This window comes from Doryrhamphus excisus, linkage group LG13 (genome assembly GCF_037039965.1).
Source record: "Doryrhamphus excisus strain RoL-2023G ecotype Guam linkage group LG13, RoL_Dexc_Guam_v1.1, whole genome shotgun sequence".
In the NCBI taxonomy this organism is placed as follows: Eukaryota; Metazoa; Chordata; class Actinopteri; order Syngnathiformes; family Syngnathidae; genus Doryrhamphus; species Doryrhamphus excisus.
In genome coordinates this window covers 14,799,392-14,815,384 of record NC_136369.1, presented here as the reverse complement: position 1 = coordinate 14,815,384, position 15,993 = coordinate 14,799,392, and the positions used below count along the sequence as shown (strand labels likewise).

The window sequence follows — 15,993 nt, the reverse complement described above, 5'->3', positions numbered from 1 at the left end:
TCTGCCCTGGGTACATCTCATGGACTGTACATCTTGGCCTGTGTGTGTGTACACTTCAGCTCCAAATTAGCCATGACATGGACAATTTTTTTTTGCAATCAAGTGATTGCTTTATTTGTTGAATGGGTATCCTTTGGCAAAAAAATGAGGAAAATGCTGTAGGACGTTATGTTAGAGATATGAAAAATCATTTCATTAAATGAGTCATATCTCTGCACTGATCAGACCATTTCCTGGAAAGGCAATCCCACGGGACTGCAATGACATCATTTTATAATTGCCATAATTGGCTATAGCGCATGTAATTTGAAAAATGGCAAAATAAACCTGCGTGTTATTAATTATGAGTAGTATTAGTTATGATACAATTTAGCTTGGTTTGTTCGTATATTTTATGGGCCTATAAAGAAAAACAATGCGTTACATGTGTTAGCTCCCACATGCTAGCTGTTTTTTTTTTTAGCTGTTTCAGACGTGTGGTCATGTTTCACATTAGGATTGTGGATGTTTTTTTTTTCTAAAGAGTAGTTTTTCTTTAAGAACACAGTTAGACTCACGCAGTGTTTAATAACAAGATATGTGATTGTGTAAGAGGATAAAAATTTACCACTTCCACACTAAATGGGAGGAGAAATTTGTTTTTTTTTTCTCTGATGTCAGACATGCGTCCCAGTTGTTAGCATGCAGGCCAGCCAGACAGCTAGGAGACCCGGGTTTGATTCCCCGCTCGGGCATCTCTGTGTGTAGTTTGCCTTGTTCGTGTGTGGGTTTTCTCCGGGTTCCTCCCACATTCCAAAAACATGCTAGGTTAATTTGCGACTCCAAATTGTCCATAGGTATAAATGTGAGTGTGAATGGTTGTTTGTCTATATGTGCCCGGTGATTGGCTGGCGGCCAGTCCACCTTAGTTAGCAACCTTAGTTAAGATAAGCGGTATAGAAAATGGATGGATGGATGTCGGACATGCCATGGCTGACTCCATGCAGTGATTTCATCTAATGTCATGCCTCATCAAAGTAACACTACTGACACAGAGCAACCAGAATATTCCATATAATTTGTCTTTTGTTACTTTTTGACTATTATATACTAGCCATGAAACAGCAGTCATTTTTTTAAATTTCTGCATTTCCAAAAACAGCAAGATTTGAGTGATGGAGCAATGTTCGAACTATGACGTAGCGGGGTACGACTAAAGGGCACTGGCACAGATTGGAGACAAAGTCAACACAATCATTTGTCGCCTAACACCTGACACCACACACTTCTTCCCCTGTTGTGTTGAAAGCAATTGTCGCTATCCAACAAGAACTGAATTGACCTGATGTAACTGTTCCCAATGCATGACATGATTTGACTTTTTCTATCTTTTCTATCTTTCCTTATCTTTTTCTAAGTATCACCATGGACACTCACACTGCACATTGAGCTGAACCTGCGCCTCTCGCCGCTTGATGTTCAATCCGTTGTAAGGAGCAGTCTGGCAGCGGTAAGACCCCATCATGTCCCGGCTTACATTCCTCAGCCTCAAGCGCCCATCGGCTGTCTCCACCACGGACTTCCCCGACGGCATCAGCAGGTCCTTTTCTGTGCGGGACCAGAGGATCGGCGGACGTGGCTTGCCTTCCACCACTAAGCAGACCAGCTCTGCGTTGCCGCCTTCACGTGCATTGACCACCTGACCTCCTGGAGGGAGCGCCAGCATTGGGGGAGAGACTGGAGGGGAGAATGCAAAAGACCAATAATAATGATACATAACCAACGGTAGGCTAAAACATTTGCACATAAGGCGAGGGCGATGGGAAGGATATGACAGAAGAGACGGACGGTGACATAAAAACCGCAGATGGTGTCAGGCCGTTAAACTCGAAAACAGAGACAGATGGCGTGTAAAAAGGTACCCAAAAAACTGACGTTAACAAGGCAGATTTTATTGAGCAATCAGGTCTTTTTAATGCAACATGGGAACCATGAACGCTATGGCTGCTTAGCGTTGAAAACTAACATTGTGGCTATTGACGCATCAAAGTAGAAATTTGTTGGCACTGAATTGTATAAAAACGATGGATGGATAGATTCCACTTGATGTATACAATTTTACTGCTACTTCAACTAGTACCACTACCAGTACAACTAATCAGGATAATGCTAATAATTACTGTGTACGTATAATATTGTATAATACTGTAGTGAAGTCTATTTTCTTGTTTTCGGTGTGACTTTAGCAGACAGATAGCTCAAGTTTGAAAGTCATGCAAATGCAAATGTGTGACACACTGATGGACGGATCAAACAAGGAGCAAAAAGAAAGATCTCACCACTGCTCTGGGAGATGTTGACATCCACTCGGAGCTCCGGCACGCTGCTGCCAGGAAAGTTAGCCACACAGCTGTAAGTGGCCAAATCTCGGAATTTCATGTCCACGATCTCCAAGCTGCTGGTGCCGGGCGCCATGTCGGGGTCGCTGCGTAGCAAGATCAGGCTGTCTGAGTTGAAGACCAGAGCACCGTTCTTGTACCAGGTGTAGTTGACCTTGTCCTGAGGGGTGGCGTCCACGTGGCAGGACAGCTTGAGGTCACGACCCATTTGGATCGTCTCGCTGTCCTTGTTGGAGTCCGGAGTAATTTGGAAGGTCAGGTTGCTCATGGCTGTATGATGTCGAATAAAGAGGGAGACAGGTTAAATGAAAGTTGGTTAAGAAAATATGGAAAAAAACACCAAAATCTGGAACTTTGTAACATTTTGGACATTCAGGAACAGATTAATTGGAGAACAAACACATCGCTTAGTAAGGTTTTTAACTTTAAAATGTCTATATGCAATAAATTATGATTAATTATGAGTTAACTCTGGACAGCATGTGATTAATCACAATTAAATAATTTAATCTGTTCACAGCCATTTACTATTATTTTTATTATTTTTATTATTTTTATTATTTTATTATTTTTATTATTTTTATTATTTTTATTATTTTTATTATTTTTATTATTTTTATTATTTTTATTATTTTTATTATTGTCATTATCATTAATTATTAATTACTGTTTTTAATATCAATAACAATAATTGTTATCATTATTATTGTTTAATAATAATGCCAATTATTATAATTATAATATATAATAATTTATAAATAATTTATAAATCATTAATTATTAATTACTGTTATTAATATCAATAAGAATAATTATTATCATTATTATTGTTTAATAATAATGATAATTTTTACAATTATAATTTATAATTATTGATATTTACAGTAATTGTTAATTAATTATATAATAATAATAATAATAATAATAATAATAATAATGTACAATTTATAAAATAATACTTTATTAATCATATTAAAAAAAATAAAAATACATCAATCAATCTAAAAATGAAATATTATGGTTTAAGGCTTTAATAAGATTTACATAATTCATCCATAAAGAAGAACGTGATATAAATGGTTTGAGGCATAAGGATGATGCAAACTGACTCAAAGCGACAAAAAGAAAAAAAAAGGCTATTATTAAAGAAGAAAGAGTGAAAGGAGAAGAAAAAACGTGTGACATAAAAGGGAGCCGAGTACAGAATAAAACAGCGAGAGAGAGGAACAAAATCAAGGACAAAGAGTAACTCTCACAGTGTCACATTTAATTTTCACTTTCAAAAGCTGCACTTCCCCCCAAAAGATTTCAGCGCTGAATACAAAACAGCTCTGTGTCCAAGCCCAAAAGGAAGGGAAAGGCAGCTAACAGTTTAGATTAGTTAGATTGGAACATCTTTTGAGCCTGCCAGGTGAAGTCACGTCATGAGACACTGACCATATGTTTATCGCTGACACACATTGCTAACTGGCAAGTGCAGAGACAGTGCTGAGAGTTGAATGTGTGTGAATTCTCCGGATATGTGTGCACTCGTTCCTACTACACTCGCTGTGCCTGCACACACAGACACACAAACGCACACACACACACACACTGAATGTGTCTCATTTGCTGTCTGGTTACCTGTGTTGGTGCAATGATGCGTTCAGGACCATTAGGTTTACAGGAGAACACTATCCTGCATACAGTGTCTATGTCATTAGAAACAGACGAGACTGTCGCTAATTGCTTCCACTCCGCTCTGACTAATTGGACTGAATAAAGATGATTAAAGGGACTAAAAATAGCTGCAGGGGAGAAGCCATGGAAGGTATCAGTGGCGGAGGATTTTGAAAAAAAAAAAAAAAAAGAGGTATTTAACCATGCCGTTCTCATCGCTTCTCTGTAATGACGGCTCAGCTGCTTGTGTGAAAGACATGTTCATATCTGAAGCTACAGTAAGAGTATGAGTGTGGCTCACTGTTAATTGGACGTAATTAACCAAGCAGTTTCCCAGGGTTGGTTGTACTATCAGAGCTACGACAAAAATAAAACAACTATTTTAGCGTTTTCCCATAATGCATTGCCTTCGAGCAAAACATTCATTGGTGACTGTCAGGGCGCTGCAATGATGTCAGCTTCCCTCTGGTGGACATATGCCATTTTTTCCATTATAAAATGGGTATGAATGTGAGTGTCAATGATTGTCTATATGTGCCCTGTGATTGGCTGGTGACCAGTCCAGTCCAGTCTTGCCCGAAAACAGTTGGGATAGGCTCCAGCATACCCGAGCATACCTCGTGAGGATAAGCACTACAGAAAATGTATGGATGGAACATATTGGTACTTATACATTGGTATATCTCTTAGGTTTACTTTTTGAGCGTTAAGTTGCTGTGTGATGAGTTTAGCAGGAGTTTAGTCAGAATGTTATATGGAATATGATCTACTGCAATTTCCAATGGGTTGACAAGCTTGCTGTGAGTTTTTTTCATAGCTCATGATTGGTTCCTGTCAAAGAGCTGCCTGGTCCTCACCGACATGCCACAATATGCAGTATAAGCAGTAAGAAAAGAATTCAACACTTACTTCTAACAACAACGTTGACATTCTTGCGAGCAGGGTTGCCCACATTGTTTACCGCTGTGCAGTTGTAGAAGCCAGCGTCCATTGGCGTGACGGCCCGCAGTATGAGTGAGGCGCCCCGAACTTGGGCATTGAGGGGAAGGGGTCCCGGGTAACGTGACCACATAACATTAGGAGTGGGGAAACCTGCAGTCACCTCACAGGTGATGATCACATCCTGTCCGGGATCCACCACCACTGTGTCATCAACAGATAGCCGGACCATCGGAGGAGCTGGAAAAAGATGGAACTTGAGTATATGCAATTGTTTTGCTTTGCAATTGAAGAAACTGATTTTAATGAAGTCAGGTGGGATAGGCTCCAGCATACCACCGCGACCCTAATGACCTTTCTTATCCTTGTCTTGTGTTTCATTTTACACTTGCAGTATGTGACTGTTAAGCATAAAAAGGATGGGCTGACATAATAAGGATGACTCTGGAAAAGATTATTTCTAATTCCAGTACATCCTATGTCAAAAAATTCCAAATCTAAACAACATCCTTAACATCCCAAAACCAATTGTGTTGCACCTTTGAGGCTTCTCTGTGGATAAATTATTTTCTAAGACTGACTTCATATTAAAAAGCTACATGCTTTCGGAGTTGTTAGTATTATGCTTGCAAAGTAATATTGGAGAATACAGAAGGGGGGGATATACAATACAGTCCAAAGAGGATTCCAGGTTTTTATCAACCTGAGAGAGAATTAATCCTCACTCCGAGGCAGACTCCTCATAGTACAGAAGCAATCCATTCCTCTAATAGTTTTTTTTTTTTTTTTGCAGTACATCCACTCAGACAATCTCATTTTCAACCAACAGCAATCGCCGAAATGAAAGCGGCACATTAAAAAAAAAAAATACAGACATTTCCACTACAACATGGACATGTGTAGATGCTTACGTCTTTTAATTGGGTGACAAAACTGTGCAAAGAAGCAAACTATAATGATGTTATTTGTCTGGGCCGATTCATTTATTCACATTGTTTTCTACCTATTTCTTTTTAAACAGGTTATTTCTTTCATGGGAAAATAAGCTTCCCCTATAATTGAGAAAACATTCTCACACTGTAGCAAACAACTTTAAAGCCGTAAATTTAAGCAGGCACAACTGACGTGTAAATCTGTTCAATTCAGTCCTTCATCGATTACAATGAAACTCCTTTTTCACTATACCTTCCCTCTAAATGTGGACAAGTGTGCAATAAATATGCTGAAATCAATGGGTGGCAAATCGTATTGTGTGCGCACTGTAAAAAGTTTAGTTAATCTATAGTACTGGGAAAACATTTGGTCAGGACACCTACTGTATGGCTTTTATGTTTATGAAGCAATAATCCTGTAACTGTATGGTCTTCCCTCTTGTTTTTTTTTCATCCCTCAAGGAGCAATAATGAGCTGGGGCTTTAGATGAGGCCCATATGAAGTATTATGCTGTTGAAGCTATTTTGGTACTATTTTAACAATTTTTAAAATTGAATCCTGAATTGTACTACAATCACACCTCAAAGCTCTAATGTGTTTTTCCCCCCATTGGTTCCAATGGGAAATAGAAACAGTCCCATCCCAAAGTCAAACTGCCCCATCATAAAACTTGTATGCAATGTATGCAATGTTTTAAATACAAATTTGACATTGTCAACTAAAATTCTGAGATTTTTTGTGACTTTCGAGACGCATAGTGTCCAAAATGTTGAATGGTACAATCTCAAGGGAGTTCAGCTTTTGAGATTCCACAATATTTGGTGAAACGTTATCTGTAAATGTCAAAAAGTTGAACATTTATGTGGTCTATGCTTTGTCCTTGTCTGTTTACAACAAGTTTAGTCATTGGCACACCGCTGGCATACAAAATTATGCACCACTGCAGAGACAAAATGTGTGCAATTGTCAACATGGTTTCAAGTCAATAACTTCAGTTTTGTTGTTAAATTAGGTTTAAAATCGTGGGATAATGTAAAAAGCAACAAAAATTCTGCCTGGGGTTTCCCAAAGCTCAGTTTTAACAAACAAAACTCTACATGTACCGAGGCAAAAATACATATAAAAACATGCATTTTCTATATATTTGTATTTGTGTAGACAACGCCTTAGCATGTATTTTGGGCCCTGTCCACACAAATATAGATAGTTTAAAAATTCTACTTGTGCGGATAGAGATTCTTGTTGGTGTGGACATGACCTTAAATGACGCACAAATCCCATCGTAGATCGTATAAAAACCGCCTATGGGCTTTACAATGTCATCTTGCAGACCATAAAGTCTTGATAACATCTATAGTTTTTGTTTCCAATGAACACTCCATCACATAAATGTCCACCACATGTTTATCTACCCAACGATATTTAAACAAAAACCTGTCATTTCAAAATAGAAAAATGTTAAAAATAATAATAATAAATAAAATAAACAGTGTGATGTGGGATCAAAAAATATGAGAGAAGAGAGATAAGTGAATCAAGTGAGGATGTGAGAATTACAGCTTCAATTTCCTGGGGATGTGTGGGCGACAGAGGGATCAGCCGCAGCTCTTCCCCAAACTAATGGGATTTGTGTGTAGCACAGCAGTTTACAAGCAGGTAACAAATGTCTCCGTCTTCAAAGCTCGCCTTCTCTTACTGTCCTCTCCATTTTCCTTCTGTCAGTTCCTCACTGCTTTACATAGTTGTTACATTCATACGACTTGATTCCATTCAATATACTTCATATCCAGTCAATACACGAGACAACGGATGCTACTTCTTGACGTAATACACTTTGAGAGTATAAGATAGATCCTATTTTAAATATTAATGGTCGGTGAAACAGAAACCATTAAGTGGTCGTAGAAGTTATCTTATATGTATAGTTTTTTAAAACTTTTCTATTTTGAGGCTTTATTTTGGACATTGTGAGTCAGAGGTACTCTCCTCTGCACACCTCTTCCATTTTTAAATAGTGTCTTACCCTCTTATTGGCCAGGGAACTTAAAGAGGCGCTCTAAATGGACCCCGAATGACCCCCATGAAGCCACATGACTTCTTTCAGCCAATCAGTAAAAAACTATAATGGTAATAATGAAATATTTATTGGCAAGAGCAGTCGATGAAGGAATTGACTTTCGGACAATAGGGGTGAAGGTCTGTATCCCGCCGAGGATTTGGGGATTGCAGTTGGTGGGTTATTAATATGCTTTCTGGTACGGCTATGGTGCCTTTGTGCAAGGCAGTACCTTTCTTGGCTGCATGTGATTCGGTGATTTGGTAGAGTGGTTAGCGCGCAGACCTCACAGCTAGGAGACCAGGGTTCAATTCCACCCTCGGTTTGCATGTTCTCCCCGTGCATGCGTGGGTTTTCTCCGGGTACTCCGGTTTCCTCCCACATTTCAAAAACATGCTAGGTTAACTGGTGACTCCAAATTGTCCATAGGTATGAATGTGAGTGTGAATGGTTGTTTGTCTATATGTGGCCTGTGATTGGCTGGCGACCAGTCCAGGGTGTACCCCGCCTCTTGCCCAAAGACAGCTGGGATAGGCTACAGCACCCCCCGCGACCCTCTTGAAGAAAAAAGCGGTAGAAAATGAATGAATATTTAATTTGTCCTGCCTGTGGATTTGACCACTTCTGTTCCAACTTTCCTTTCCTTTCCATTGGATGCCAGTTTGTTAAGCATAACGCGATGAAGCGAAGGGATTTAACAGCAATTTCTCCTGTGACTTCCCCTTTATTTGAACATTTATATTTAACATTTTGTTGTGTCACTCATCATGTTGCCTAACCCCTACAACTTGTAATCCACACATCCCTCCTCCCTCAAACACTACCCCCTCCACTGTTCCTATTGTGGAGGAAGAGGATTTGGACGTCAGCCATCAGTAAATGGTAGGCCGGGATTATGATCTAAAAATCAATCAATCCCCTTTGTACCACAGCGGTGATGCAGCAGCGATGGCGTGACCCAGTTGGGGAATCTAATCTAAGCGGTGAGTGACGCCACAAGATCACGCAGAAGCTCGGTTGCTCATGCTAATGCTAAAACATGCTAGCTATTACAAAGCAGCAACTTATTATTTTCTTCTTGTTTTAGAGAAAATCCTTCTTCCCTGTGCTACTTTGTTCATATATTTCATTTTCACAGCCTGTTTATTGTGTACTTTATTGTCTCTTGTCATTAATTTTATTTTCTAAATTTTACGATGAGACGAGAAATGGGAATTTAATTGGCAGTGTGTTTCCTGTCAGTCCCTGAAGCTGTAAGGTCCAGATAGTTTGTTTTGGCAACTAACTCCTTGTACCGTGTTATGCTTGTGTTCACGTGTGTGGATTTTTTTGAGCGTGAGTACCTATGTGTTCTTTATCTTACATGTGTATAAGAACTTAGACATACTTACGTTTAGTTTAAAACTACAGTCTACAGTCAAGACAATAATGACTGGCCTGAGTCAATTTCAGTAGGTAGTAAATATATACAGCATATACAAGCTGTACACAGACTACTTACTTATATCCACGTTAAGTGTATTTGTCACAATCTGCATTGTTGCCTGTGTACAGTTGATTTTGTTTTACTTTGTAGGCCTTAGTTCCTGCTTTTTTGCTCTTATTTTGTATTTTTTCCTCTGTTGGTCTGTCCTGTTTTCCGCCACTCTTACGTTCCCTCCTACGCACCTGGTAGTAATTGTTGATTGTCGTATTTAGTTCAGTCGGGTGCATTGAGCATTTGATGTGCTGCTTGCCAGTGATTCGCCTAGCCTACTCTCTTTACCATAAATAAACTAAAGTTTTTACTCTGCAGCCTGGGTTTGCAACACATCGCTCGCAAGCCACGCTGTACGCCGTGACAGTAGTATTGCGGGGTGACTGAAATGTGAAGTGGACTCACCTTTGTGAAATACTGCATATGCAAAACTAAAGTCTTTGTATAGCGTTACAGAAAATGAGCTTTACAAAGTCAGATGGTCGGCATTAGAAACATGTAAAGGGAAAGCATAGAACAACAATGAGAATAAAGAGAAATAACAGAGCAGGCCTTTCCCTTGCAGTGTATCAGTTTGACCATAACGAGGCTGACAGAGCTGTCATTGACAATGTTGTTGCTTGTAAGAGAGTTGCCGGGCGGCGGTGTGGAGATGGATAGAGTGCTGCGGACTGAATTGGAGATAACAGGCAACGTGACAACTGAATTGCAGCTGACGGCCCTGTGATGCCTTTTCACCAAGACAAGTTGACAATGTTGCGTACTGGGAGGTAGGCGAAAGGAGAGACAGAGTAAATTTGAGGGGGAAGTCAAAGGTTGGAGGAATCATGAAGGAGAGACAGCATTGAATAATAATAACGAGGACGCATGTGAAAATCAAGACCACAGCGATGTATGCATATCTGGCCTTTTTACTTACATGTGGCATTTGTGAGCCTGAAGGTGACTGACTTGTCTTCAATGTTACACACATTGCGAACCGACACCTGACATGTGTAATCAGCAAAATCCTTCGTTCTCAGGTTTTTCAGCTTCAGCACCTTCGTCTCACCCTGCAATAGAAAAGAAAAACACACATTTTGAAATTAAAATCACTGTACTGATATTTTCCTTTGATGCTGGAGCTCTGTTCACTTTATTCTAATTTTCTCCCAAAAGTGAACTGAAATCTTTTAAATTTTTGATGAGCCGTGGTACAATAAACAGACACACTAACAAACACACATGCCCCAATTATTTCTACAACCCGACATTGGATGAAAAAAAGTTTTAATGTGATGTGGTCAGGAAAATGAAAGAGGTTTGTGAATCTTTCCAACTGTTTTAGCAACTGCTGTGGGCGCTCGATACTGTATATGTGGATGTTGGGCTAATCAATTCTTAGCCAGTCTGGACGAGGACTCTGCTGCCAGGACAATTGAACTCAAGGGATTCTGCTTTGTGCTCGGCTGATGCTCTGATAAACAGAGAGAAAAGGAGACGTGCTTGTGTTCTCAGAATAGGGAATCATGTTGAAAGACTTCTGCTGTGTTTATAGCAACTTACTTATAAGACACTGATGGTCGCTTGAGCAAGAGGGCAAATTAGGTCATTCTTACTTAAACAACAATAGTAGCACAGTTGGTAAGTGCACAGATGTATTACAATTTTGTGGTTTTGTTAGTTTACTTGTTAGCTATACCATTTGTCAGAGAGGTAGGAAGGTTGGTGGTGCAGTTGTTTGCTGGTTTTCACAAACTGTAGACAGGAAGGATGGCCAGCCAATTGGCGGATAAAGAAGTTGGAAGGCAGCGGGCAGGTCAGTTAGTTAAATGGTTAGTAGGTAGATTGGATGATAAGATACTTAAGGAAGTTGGAGGGTAGGTTATGCGGGTGGTTGTTCGCTCATTGGTTCAATAGCGCAGTATTTACAAAGATTAGTAATTAGGGAAGTTAGAAGGAAGGGGGGTAGGTATGTTGTAAAGTAGACCAGCAGTGAGTAAGTGGTCAGAAGAGAAGTATATGGTCAGTATGTAAGTAGGAGGTTTAACAGGTTGGAAGGATCGAGAGAGCTCAGTTGGGTGGTCAGTTGTTGGTTCTTTGTTTCAACCATTTTTTTAGTTCATTTTCTATACCGCTTATTTTCATTAAGGTCGCAAAAGTATTCTGGAGCCTATCCCAGCTGACTTTAGGCGAGAGGCACAGTATACCCTAGACTGGTCGCCAGCCAATCACAGGGCACATATAGACAAACAATCATTCAAACTCACATTCATACCTATGGACTATTTGGAGTCGCCAATTAACCTAACATCTGTGTTTTTTACAAACTCCACACAGAGATGCGGTGATTCAAACACAGACCTTCCCGATAATCTGACTGTGTGGCCAACATGCAAAGCACTCATCCACCGTGCGGCCTTGCATTCTGGAAGTAAGAAAGTAAATAATTTGTAGGTAGGGAGGTCAGCCATTTGCTGGATCGAGTGTTGAGAGGTTTAAAGGTAGGGCTGCTGACAGGTAGGATGGAGGGATGACCAGTAGTTGGAGGTTGGAAGGTCGGATAATTAGGGAGATTGGAAAACAGTGAAGTTGGTAGGTTGAGTGGTCGACTATTGGTTTATCGTTTCAGTTGTTGGTGTTGTCAGTCTGTAAAAGATTAGTAGGTTGGTAGAAAGCTAGGTTGGTAAGAACATCGGTGGTATAGGTTGTTTGTAGACATAGAGGGCAGACGGTCAGTGTGTTAGTCAGATAGTTATTCGGTAGATCAGTATAGAGGTTGGAACATTAGTAGGCAGATATGAAGTTAGGGACAAGGAACATAGAGTAATAGCGAGAAAGATGTGTGAAATGATAAGTAGGTTGATAATTAGGTGGCTTGAAATGTAAGAGGTTGGATAGTTTAAGTGGTTACTGTTTCACAGGTTTGACTGTTTTCTTAGTCTGTAGGTATGACGGTAGGTTATTTGCAGGTAAATGGGTCAGCTGGTTGATCGTTGGGTTGGTTGGTTGGCAGAACAGTCATTAGGTAGTTAGGTATGGAGGTTGGAAGGTAATTTATTAGATTAATAATGTAGAGTGCATCGGTTGAGTGGTAGGTATATGGCTAAGTGGGTCGGTTAAATGATCACTAGGCAAATATACGTATAGGCTAAGCAGATACCTGAGTGTAAAGAGGCTCATAGATGTCCACGCCATTGTCTTTGCTTTGCTCAATGAGCATGTTGGCGCGCTTCCAGATGAATCGAGCAGGCGGGTTGGAGTTGACGGTGCAGCGCAGGAACACTGTCTTTTCTTGGTAATAACTTCCACGCACGTCACTGATGGTCTGGTGAACCGTCAGAACTGGAGTGTCAAGGTCTGTAAAAATATATATATATGAAAAAAAACCTTTAAAATTCATAGCCAAGTTTAATTTGCATTGATGTTGTGTTGGCGAGTTGGCTAACCACACTGACCAACAGTCTGCCTACTGATCATGACTTCAAACAAGCACACATGTCTAATCTGTTTTTGTTTTTTTGACATTTGCCTTTCTTGTTTTTACTTTCATTTGCTCGGTTTACTTTTTTACACTATTTTCTTCTCTTGGTCATTTGTCTCACATCTGACAATTTGTTTTGCATACATGTTCATTTCAACATTGACGGTGTTTTTCACACAGCAAATACAATTTTAGTTTGGAGGCTACTATCACTCCTCATCACCATCCATCCTTCTTTATACATTACCTCTTCTCACGTCTTGGCTACATTATTTCACAGCAAGTTATGTGTATGTAATGCATCCTAATTGAAATATGATGCACGCCAAACATGATGGAAACAGAAACACAAATCCCTCATTGTCATCGTCTCTGCTGCGCTCTTCACTCTATCATGTGAGCACAGCGCACGCAATGTGCAAAGTAGGGAATGACTGTCCTGTACATGTACTGTACTGATTGCATTCTTGATCTGACATGTACAGATTAACATCTTACAGTACCATGTTAAAAAGGGCAGGGCTGTCACGTTAGGGTTGTGTTACGGCCACAAATAGGCACATACACATTTTGAATATAAAAAGCCTTCAGTTACAGGCGAGCACCACAATGGAATATAAAAACACTCAGCAAAAATTGTAGTTATGATGTAGAAAACAATGACTGTATTGACTGTACTTTTTCTTAACCTCTCTACCTCCTCCCCAATGTACAACCAGTACAAAAGCAGATACAGTGGATACATCACTTATCGAGTCATCCAATAAGTTACATTTAAAGTAAAACCCAAGCGTGGTGTACTGCGATTGACCCAGCTAAGCTGCTTAGTCCAACGCTTGCTCTACATTTATTCTAGGACTGTTCGGTTGAGATTTTCACAACACTCTCTGAAGTGTTCACCTGTTCTCCCTCCCTTTGATCTCATGGCGGACACCCTCATAAAACGATAACGGCAACCCACCGCTCGCGACAAAAGGCTCAGCAGGAGGTTACACGAGCGAGGTACCAGCGGGCACTCTGAGAGGCGATGCCAGCAACAAGTCTTCAAAAGCTGGGTACCTATCAAAGGTATCTGCTCTGCCTTGTCTGGCATCGCCATGTATGAAGGAGATATGGCACAATAGCAAGTCTGAGTGTGTGCAGAGTTGTTTTTTTTTATTTTATTTTTGGGAATGCGTTCAGGCACACCTGTTCTGTGTGCTTGCCAAACAATTATTTGCAGCACAGGGGTACTAAGTGTCTAGCAGAAGTATGTGTGTGCGACAGACAGGAAGGGAGGGCTGCCCTTCTGTTTGTTTTTGGTTCTGTCTGAGGAAGACTGACAGATACACAAACACACAGAGACAATGTATTTTCAAGGAAATCACTAGATAAATGGACACTGAAGAGTCATGTCATGGTTAAGGATTATGGTATTTCATAAAGTGATGTGTATCAATTGGGAGTGTCTTGAGAAGTTTGGTTTTCTTTTCTCTAGACATGAAATAACATGTTGTCATTTTTACACTTATATTAGTGTCTACCAATAGCATAGACATTCTTCTTTCTCTTTGGGTTTTTCCCTCCAGGGGTCGCCACAGCAAATCAATCGCTTCCATCCAAGCCTGTTTTCTGCATCTGTCTCTCTCACACCAACTACCCTCATGTCTTCCTTCACTACATCCATAAACCTCCTCTTTGGTCTTCTTCTATGACTCCTACCTGGCAGCTCTGAAAGCAGCATCCTCTCTTCTGGGCATGTCCGAACCATCTCAGTCTGGCCTCTCTGACTTTATCTCCAAGGACTAAAACATGTAACTGATCCTATCCATCCTGGTCACTCCCAATGAGAAACTCGTCACGAGCCACGTTAACATGAGTTTTTCTCTTTCCGAATGGAATCTTTCCGAATGACCTTTCCGAAAACAATGGTATCCATGGAAAGGAATATTCCAATCTCTTGTCTACATGCGCCGCTATAATCAAACAGAATAGTCAATGGGGCATGCGCAGTAAAACATAAACATCAACATCACGTGATACCGACTTCCCTGAGTTTTTCTTTCACTTGTTGGAATAACTCCTTATTGCGAGTTTTTCGTTTGTCCAGTCTTGAAATTAGTTTGGATCAAAAACAAACTTTCCGCAGCAGTCCAGTGCTGATTGTGTGCCTCCATTTTTAAAACAGAAGAACGTCTCGAGCTGCGTGTAACGTCATATCTGAGCATGCGCTGAAGAAACGCACCCGGGAAATATTTAAACAGGAAAAGATCAAATTCAATCTTGCTAATATTTTATAATTAAACTCTGGATATGTTTTATATGGATATATATTTTCTTTTTAAATAAAACTGGACTTGTGAATGGCATATAGAAGGGTTTAGATTCTGTTCCACAGATGGCGGTAATGCACATGAAAGCTGCTTGCCAACGTCCAATAAACAACAGAAGATGAAAAACACGACAAAGTAGAACACACCCTGACAACTTTCTGTTTGAGCGGGTACAAGATACCTCAATCGGATTGGGGAAAGAAATACTCCACCCCTGTGAATCCGATTATATATTGGCACTTTTCTTTCGGAATGAGGTGTATGAGTAAATAAATGCAATTGGAATATTTGGGTCCATGTATACGTGGCTACTGTCTCTAGACCAAACAACATGGCTGTTTTCACCACACTTTTGAATACGTACCTTTCTTTCATTTTAGCTGAAACTCAAAATAACTACATTTAGAGATGCTTCTGACAAGACAGCAAACGTCACGATCCTATAAAGTTCTACACCACTACAAACTACAACCATAACAGCAAGGTTACAGTAAATTAATACTGCTCTGGTTATGCTAATGAAACTGAGCATTAATTTTATTTAAAAAAACAACACACAATTTGTTTTGTATTGTGTTAGATTGTGCAGTTCTGACGACGACTCTGTATAAACTCCCAAGGTGCGCCTAACTTAGGTAGTTGTGGCCCTCAGGTAAACAGAGGCACGAGATGAAACTGCAAGTGTACAGAAAAAACTACATGAAACTTTAATGAAGCCTCTGATTTCCCCCCAGTCTTCCATTTTAAACACAGCTAAGATCAGTTTCACTCCAGCT

General features: G+C 40.0%; 1 protein-coding gene across 5 annotated transcripts in view; it reads right to left on the bottom strand.

The window, feature by feature from the left end:
- The window catches only part of mdga1 (MAM domain containing glycosylphosphatidylinositol anchor 1), a 180,016-nt gene that overhangs the window by 54,015 nt on the left and 110,008 nt on the right, over positions 1-15,993 (bottom strand). For 4 of the 5 annotated variants that reach the window (XM_058089734.2, XM_058089733.2, XM_058089736.2 and 1 more), the window contains 5 exons: positions 12,585-12,781; positions 10,362-10,494; positions 4,947-5,216; positions 2,319-2,648; positions 1,417-1,716 (listed from right to left, as the gene is read on the bottom strand). In XM_058089734.2, coding sequence (XP_057945717.2) covers positions 1,417-1,716; positions 2,319-2,648; positions 4,947-5,216; positions 10,362-10,494; positions 12,585-12,781 — 1,230 coding nt within the window. The remainder of the gene's footprint in view (positions 1-1,416; positions 1,717-2,318; positions 2,649-4,946; positions 5,217-10,361; positions 10,495-12,584; positions 12,782-15,993) is intronic. The other variant, XM_058089735.2, reaches the window with a different exon arrangement.